The sequence below is a fragment of the Oryctolagus cuniculus genome, chromosome 1 (assembly GCF_964237555.1).
Source record: "Oryctolagus cuniculus chromosome 1, mOryCun1.1, whole genome shotgun sequence".
NCBI classification, from domain to species: Eukaryota; Metazoa; Chordata; class Mammalia; order Lagomorpha; family Leporidae; genus Oryctolagus; species Oryctolagus cuniculus.
Genome location: NC_091432.1, coordinates 60,819,832 through 60,828,338, shown reverse-complemented (window position 1 = coordinate 60,828,338; position 8,507 = coordinate 60,819,832). Strand labels below are relative to the sequence as shown.

The 8,507-nt window shown below is 38.9% G+C and overlaps 1 protein-coding gene across 1 annotated transcript; it reads right to left on the bottom strand.

The window, feature by feature from the left end:
* Nucleotides 1–1,479: 1,479 nt before the first annotated feature.
* Nucleotides 1,480–5,145, bottom strand: LOC100357201 (olfactory receptor 56A4). Its single transcript, XM_008265110.3, has one exon. It carries the CDS (start codon nt 3,003–3,005, stop codon nt 2,064–2,066), a length of 942 nt encoding a protein of 313 aa, XP_008263332.3. The 5' UTR covers nt 3,006–5,145; the 3' UTR covers nt 1,480–2,063.
* Nucleotides 5,146–8,507: the final 3,362 nt, after the last annotated feature.

The window sequence follows — 8,507 nt, the reverse complement described above, 5'->3', positions numbered from 1 at the left end:
CTTCATTTTATAAGATTTGATCATTTCCAAGTAGTTTTCAAAGGAAAAAAGAGAAGAGATTCACATATAAAATGTCCTATCTTGTTTAATATATTTTTATTTTTAATTTCTCCTTACAAGAAAAAGTAAAAGTAAATGAAAAATTTAAAAGTTGAATAAAATGCTGTCTCAACCTAAAAGAAGCTGTGGCAGTGTCAAAGAAAGACATACAACTATGTAAGATATATGTAAGTTGTATATACAACTATGTAAGAATAATAATTCCTGTTGAAAGGATCTTGAAAGGAGGACATTTCGTGAAAGGTGGAAGTCAAATTACCCTTAACAGGAAAGATGGGATTTGGTAAATGATGACGTTATCAAAGAAGACCATTGCGAATAGTGTCAAAGAAAATACATTTTAGAGAACATTCCAGAAATATTAATCAATTCATTTTGACTACAGCTGAAGACAAAACAAAGAAAGTCTAAGATGAATCTAAAAATATGTCAAGGCCAGAACATGCAAGCCCAGTAACAGAAAATGCTGTAGCATATAAAATTTGTTATAATACTGTAGAAAAATTAAAATTTAATGCTCACCATTCAGCAAAGATAAGCATCAGACAAAACAAAGTAGAATTGTTCAGTTAGGAAAGTTGTCAAATGATAATGCAAGAAATGATGGACTTGAAATCTTAATTTCCATCTCCAGAAGAGATAGATTATTGCGGCACAACATTCCTTTGAGATATTGGCCCACTGCAAGGCATCATTAAGGAGCTAGCAAAAAGATGAAATGCAATTTTCTGCCAAAAAAAAAAATCTAAAGCATCCTTACCTGTAAAACTGTGTGCAGCTTTACCAGCCACAGCTAGGAATACAACCTGAGGCTAACAGGCCAACACAGGGGATGAAAACAATAGCTCATTTATGTAGAGGATAGCAGGGGCAGGGTGAGACAGGGACCCTGCCTGAAACTTGATTAGAAGTTCTAAGTTCCTGATTACAGATAAGATGGGACAAAGTGAAGATTATAAAGACATGAACACAAAGATAAAGAAGAAAAGAACATATTAACAAGTGCCAAATACAATTCTTCCCCAACCTCCCAAAAACTAAAAACTTGCCAACCTTCTTTACAAACCAAAAAAACAAAGAAAGAAACTCTAAGAAGAAAGAGAAAATATGAAATGTTTCACCCAGAGAGATGATGAAGACTCAAAAATCCTAACCAGGTCTAGGCACCAGTGGATGGAAAATCTACCTCAGGTGCCAAAGAGGAGAGTTGTGTCAATTCAGGGCAAAGCATTCAGCCCTGAGTCAAAGTTCTGGGGACAATAGCTGTATGTCAGCCCAAGCAATCTTTTTTATTTATTTATTTATTTATTTATTTTATTTTACTTATTTGAAAAACAGAGTTACAGAGAGAGGTAGAGCCAGAGAGAGAGAGAGAAAAGGCTTCCATTCCAAGTCCATTCCTCAAATGGCCATAATGGACAGAGCTAAGCTGATACGAGCCAGGAGCCAGGAGCTTCTTTCAGGTCTCACACGTGGATGCAGAGGCCCAAGGACTTGGGCCATCTTCTGCTGCTTTCCCAAGCCACAGCACAGAGCTGGATAAGAAGTAGAGCAGCTGAGACTCAAACTGGTGCCGATATGGGTTGCCAGCACTGCAGCCTGGGGCTTTAACACACTGCAGGACAGCACTGGCCCCTCAAGCAATGCTTATGGCACAAAAACCAGGAACAATTCTGCCAGGGTGAATCAGAGATAGGAAATGAACTTTAAGGGCATCACATAAATTCTGTTCCCTCCAAGGTCAAACACCCCCACAATAATCCAGTTCTCTTTGGTAAGCCTTGCCTACTCATAGTTATGCAACAGATAGGGAAAATCCCCAGATAACCACAGAATGCAGGAAAGGCAGATATCCTTTGAAGCAACAGCAAACAAAGATTTACAAATAAATTTTTTCATTGTTGTTTGAGTTATTGGGGAAAAAAGTAGAATCAGAAGTCATTTCAGGATTTCCTTTCAAATGCAAAACATAATCATCTGTTTCCAAAGTAGGTGGGTTACTCTTACAACCTCCTCAGAAGGTTCTGGATTCCCTGCTTGATCTCCTTGGTTCTCACTCCATAAACAATGGGGTTCAGAGCTGGAGGTATAAGGTGGTGCAAGATGTTTAGCAGGATGGGAATATCTGGGGGAATTCTCTTCCTGGCTAGGTTAGTGATGACCAGAACCAACAGGACTGTGCTGAAGAAGAGGATAAGAATGAAATGGGAGCCACATGTGCTCAAAACCTTGGCCACAGCACCCTCAGCCTTGATTCTTAGAACAACTTTCAAGATAAAGTAATAGGAAAGAAATATAAGTATGAGGTCAGAGCCCAGCAGGGTCCAGCCAGCCACAAACTGATAGAGCCGACTGAAAGTGATATCATCACAAGAAAGTTTGGACACAGAGAGGTTAGTGCAGATACAGTTCTTGATGATGTTCTCTGCACAATATCTGAGTCGGGCAGAAAGGATGGGAACAGGAAGAGAAAAGAAGGCATTCCTGGTTATAACAAAGATGGTCGCCCTAAACACAAACTGGCCAGTGATGATGGATGGGTATCGCAGTGGGTGGCAGATGGCCACATAGCGGTCAAAGGCCATGATCATGAATGTGCAGGACTCCATGGTGAGAAAACTGTTCATGATGAACATCTGGAGGAAGCAGGCAGAAAAACTGATGGACCTGAGGTCAAACCAGAAGATGGCCAGGACCTTGGGGATGACGGTGAGGCAGAGCACGATGTCCAGCAGGGAGAGCAGGCTGAGCAGGTAGTACAAGGGTTCATGCAGAGAAGCCTCCAGGCAGATGGTGATCAGGAGGGTGGCGTTGGCCCCCATGGCCACAAAGAAGAGGAGGCTGAGGGGCAGGGACAGCCAGTGCTGCCAACTCTGGTAGTTAGGGAAGCAGATGAGGAGGAATTCAGAGATAGGGGTAATGGTAAAGTTGCTCGGAGAAGCCATGGAAAATATCCTGATGGAGTTGGAAATCCAGAGTACCTTAAAATGAAGGACAGAAGTATATCAATGCAGACAGTACCTATGTTAGATGTAGTGGAACTTGAGTTTCTGCTGGGGCCCTGTACCTGTCTCAAAGATATACTTATGTTGCCTCCGTCACCATCATCATTGCTAATGTTTAACTGGACATGTGTCATCTGCCAGGCACTATGATAATTGTTATTTATTTATTATCTCATTCATCCTCTTAAAAAATACTACAGAGTAGTTAATATAGTCACCCTTGTGTTACAAATAATGAAGGCAATAAAGGGAGCAAAGTAGTGTGATCAAGATTAGAGAGCTGGTAAATGGAGAAGGCAGAAGTGTGAACTGGAGACTCTGATCATAGGTTCATGGTTCTCAGCCACTACACCATTTAGCCCTGACGAGCACAGTTATTTAACTAAACTCATCCTCTCTTTGTTGTTTAGAAGGGATAGCTGCATGAAAAGCTCTGCTTAGTTGAATCCATGTAAGCCCAAGGAAATCCTAGCCTCTGCTCCACAGAACTGGACAGGGCCTGATTTCAGGATTCTTTATTCCCATTCTTCAGAAAATATTGGGTTATTGCCTTTGACTCCATCCAAGGGCAATAATTTCTTCCTTCCTAAAGAAAATTTTGTAAATACGTTGTGTTCATCATTATCTTAGAGAATTATTTGTTGTTGTTTTCCTCTTTGCAAGTGTTCAGAAGTGTTTTTCTTTGGTTTGATTCCTTTAGAAGCGATTGTGAGTGAATGTCCTGTTCTGGTGACTGAGACAGTCAGGACTAAGGAGCATACCCAGAGGAATACAAAATATTCTGTTTGAGTGATATGGCTCTTCTTTCAATACAAAGCAGGATCTTCAAGGAGACATCCAAAAGAGGAAAACATTTTGAAGCATAAAAGGTAGGAGAAATATGTTAGCTCAGGCAGAAAGTTAAGAAAGGCCTGAAAGCCTCAGGAATTTCAAAGGTTGGGCTATCTGAAGATAGCATGGAGGTTAATGCGGCTCAACCATGTGGGTATCTGACATGTTCCACTTCATAAGGGCATTGGGATACCTTGCTGTGGTCACTCTACAAGCTAATCTGCAAGGAATACTATCCAAAGCTGAGCCTCTTATCATGGGGGCCTTGAGTGATGCATGCTAAGCCTTTCTTCTCCTGCTCTGAGGAAGCCCAGACTTAGCCAGTATATTATGAAAAACACAGTGGGTTAGGAATGTTCCTGGTACTTTCTAAAGGCTAATTCCTCCTCTGTTCTCTGGATGAATCCTCCATAGAGACCTCTAAATTGTCCTGTGTCTCTGACACTCCAAGTCCCTGCCTGCCTTTAAGATAATGACCCCTTTCTTTATAGTAAGAACCACTTCTTAATCTCACGATGGACATAAAGAAATTGATTGAAGAGGCATTTCAGAATTGAAATCAGAAATAGTTATGGAACCTGGATGAGTAAAGAAAGGCCTGTGCAGATTGTCCTGACTGTTGATGTACTATTTAATACTTTATCCCTTTTAGTTTTTTTGTTGTTGTTGTTCTAGTTAATACTATTGGTTGAACTCTGTAATCAACACACATTTATTCTTAGGTGTTTAAATTTAACTGAAAAGTGATCCCTGTTAAATATAAGAGTGGGAATAAGAGAGGGAGGAGATGTACAATTTGGGACATGCTCAATCGGACTTGCCCCAAATGGTGGAGTTAGAAATGTGCCAGGGGATTCCAATGCAATCCCATCAAGATTGCACATACCAATGCCATCTCACTAGTCCAAGTGATCAATTTCAGGTCACAATTGATCACACTGATAGGTATAAGAGTCAAAGGGATCACACAAACAAGACTAGTGTCTGCTAATACTGATAGAATAAAAAAGGGAGAGAACAATCCAACATGGGAAGTGAGATACACAGCAGACTCATAGAATGGCAGATGTCCTAAATAGTACTCTGGCCCCAGAATCAGCCCTTAAGGCACTCAGATCTGGCTGAAGAGCCCATGAGAGTATTTTAGGCATGGAAAGCCAAGACACTCTGGCAAAAAAAAAAAAAAAAAAAAAAACACCTAAATGAAAGATCTCTGTGAGTGAGATCCCAGTAGAAAGAACAGGCCATCAAAGAAGGAGGTACCTTTCTCTAAAGGGAGGAGAGAACTTCCACTTTGACTATGACCTTGTCTAAATAAGATCAAAGTCAGCGAACTCAAGGGGCTTCCATAGCCTTGGAAACTCGTGACTAGAGCCTAGGGAGATTTCTGACGCCATAACAAGAGTGTCGAATTGTTAAGTCAACAACAGGAATCACTGTGTACTTTCTCCTCATGTGGGATTTCTGTCCTTAATGTGTTGTCCAATGTGAATTAATGTTATAACTAGTACTCAAACAGTATTTTACACTTTGTGTTTCTGTGTGGGTGCAAACTGATGAAATCTTTACTTAATATATACTGAATCGATCTTCTGTATATAAAGATAATTGAAAATGAATATTGATGTGAATGGAATAGGAGAGGGAGCGGGAGATGGGAGTGGTGCGGGTGGGAGGGAAGTTATGGGGGGGGGAAGCCATTGTAATCCATAAACTGTACTTTGGAAAATTATATTTACTAAATAAAAGTTTAAAAAAAAGAATAAACTGAAAAGCATTTAAAAAAATGAAAGGCCTGTGCAGATTCATTATTAAGTATTGCACAAGCATATACTTAGTACTTGATCTTGGGCAACCTTAGGTGGAACAAACTGAAGAGAAAAAGAGTGAAACAGGATCTTGAATCTCAAGTCACAGCATTACAGATGACTTTCTATTTTGGATCTTATGTAATAGAAGCAATGAAACCTTCAATGAGAAAACTGGAAGGGGAATAAGGAGAAAAAGAGGAATTTAAGAACAGGAAGTGAATTTGTACTTAAATTATATACCCAAGATGCTTGCAAAATATCCAAGTAGAGTTTTCTAACAATCATTCAAAATATCACATGTATAGAAATCAAGAAAAAATTAAGTCTGTAATTGTGTTTTTGTTGTTATGAGAGAAATAAACAGGTATAAAAAGGTAAAGTAATTGAGGAAAGCCTACATGTGTTTTAAATTCTAAAATTTAGAGAATTTTCAAGTGGTGTTGGTAGTTGCTGAATTAGAAGGAAAATAAAATATTTGATTAAATAAAGTTCCATGGAGATAGATTGGAAGGGGATTAAGTTAATACCATCAATTAAGACCTTTTGAAAAAACTATGACATAAGTAAGGTCTCTAGTTTTTCCCTACTCCCCTTTTCACAAAATAAAATTTCTATACTGAAAACCAGGAGTGCTTTCCACATGTCAAAAACTGTGGTCTTGTTTTAGTTACTTTAATCAGGGACAGCAAACAGAATAAGAATTATCAAGTTGGATCTTTACAGGAAAGTAAATAACCATGTTAAATCTCCAGGATCATTTTCAAGTTGTAGGATGAGAGCAAGTATCCTTGCCTGGAGTAGAAATATTTTCCTCTAAAATAGGAAGAAATTACCCATACTCATGGACCCATTTGGGTGTGAAAGGCAAGTTCTTCCTGTTCTGTTTTCCTACAGAAATAGTTACTTTCCACACAGCTTATTCTGAAACGCTATTCAGAAACCAAAATATTTTTTCCTTTTTATTAACTCTTATAAGAAACCAGTCTTGCTATTAGTAAAATGGTAACTGATGTTCTTGAGTAGCATCCTGGAAATAAATTATTTCTGTTCCCTTTTAGGAATAACCAAAAACTATAATTTTCCGATTCTTGCTATCTTCCAAGCAAGTTCTATCATAGAAATCTTTCAAGGATTTAGTTTTTCATACTTGGGATGGGAATATATATTTGAAAAACAAATGTATTTGACACACCTAGAGCTCCCAGGTCAGTTATCCAAAAAAGAATACTGCTACAAACTCAGATAACTACCAGGCCATCCCCTTGTCTAAGCTAAACGTTTTCTTTCTTCCTTTGTACTTAACTAAATTTTTTAGTATTAATTTTACTACTTAATAAATTATTCCTAAGAAATAGAGCATCTCAAAAATTCCAAAAAGACCATAACTCCCACAAGACATGTCTTTGAGGACTAAGAACTAGGTACATATAGAAACAGTAAGCAAGATATTTGAGATTCACCAAAATAATATAAAAGCTAGTCTGTGAATGAGTTTTAGTAATATAACCTTATATAGGCACACATTTTACCTGATAAGTAAGTTGTCTACACTTCCTTGCAATTACCCTTGCACATTAAGTCTATTTTTTGTAGACTTACCTGATTTGATTCCTGCTGCTTCTTTTGTAGGTTACTATATTTTCCCCTAACTTCTAAATAAAGTGCAAATGGCCAGCTTCTAATACTGGTAATAGTAATGGCTGTAATAGCCAAAAAACAGGAAAGATTCAAAAAGTCATGGCAAGATAAGAAGTAGTGCAGGAGGCATACATCAATATAGGTGGAACTGATCCTGCCCTTGTACCCTTTGACAATTCTCCTTTAGGAGGCTTGATTTGTGTATAAGGATGCATCAGACTCTACCTTTCAGGGAAGATAATGAAAGTATTTATTCAATCCAGACATATATGCAGTAGAAAAGAAAAATTCTCCATTCATTATAGGATTTTAAAGCAAACCAGGGATTCCAGGGTTAAAACAGGAGTAAGGACAATTATGTATCACTTCTTCTCTATACTTAAATATATGATCAGGAAAATGGCACTCAAAGTGTACCTGAGAAATAAGAAGTACAGAAAACACACTCACCTTTTCTGAGAAGGCTTTTTCTTCTTTCCAATACTTACAAGTATGCCTCCTCAGAGTAACTTGACCTATTTGAACAAATTAGAAAAGAGTCAATGTATTCTTAGTATCTGGTCTTCATGTTAAGCATACTAGGGCATAGCATGAATTAAGCAAAACCACTACCTTCTGAGAGCTTAATAGATAAAAATAACTTGCAAACATTAATAATATAGTTGTGACTCTAATATTGGCAAACGTAGAACCATGAGAAAGAAAAATATAGATGAATGAAACTGTGATATAATTTGAGGGCGGGCAAGATGGCGGAATAGGAAGGGAGCACACTGATAGTCCGGGGAGAGATAGTTTAATAAAAGTGGAGATACTGCAGGTTCAAGGAAGAGTAGGGGAGGAAACAGCAGAAGAAACTCTTCCAGAACGCGTGATTCACAGCGGACCTGTGTGGAGAGCGTGGGAGCCCACAGTTCGGGACACCAGCGGCAGACTCAACACACCAGCGCTGGAACGCAAGGTGAGCCGAACCTCAATAGCCCGAGACACCGGCAGGCAAGCAGAGAGAGGAGACTAGAGGGAACGACCCCCGGGGGGGAAAAGTTCACCAGGCTAACTGGAAGAGAGAGAGAGAGAAAAAAAAAAAAAAAGGTGACTGGTACGGACACGGGTTTCTCTCTCTCTGCTCACCTCTCAAGGGCGAGCAAGACAAAGAGCAGGC

Bases quoted from the DNA above. Each gene is read 5' to 3' on its own strand.
- LOC100357201 (XM_008265110.3), bottom strand. From the start codon at position 3,005: ATGGCTTCTCCGAGCAACTTTACCATTACCCCTATCTCTGAATTCCTC.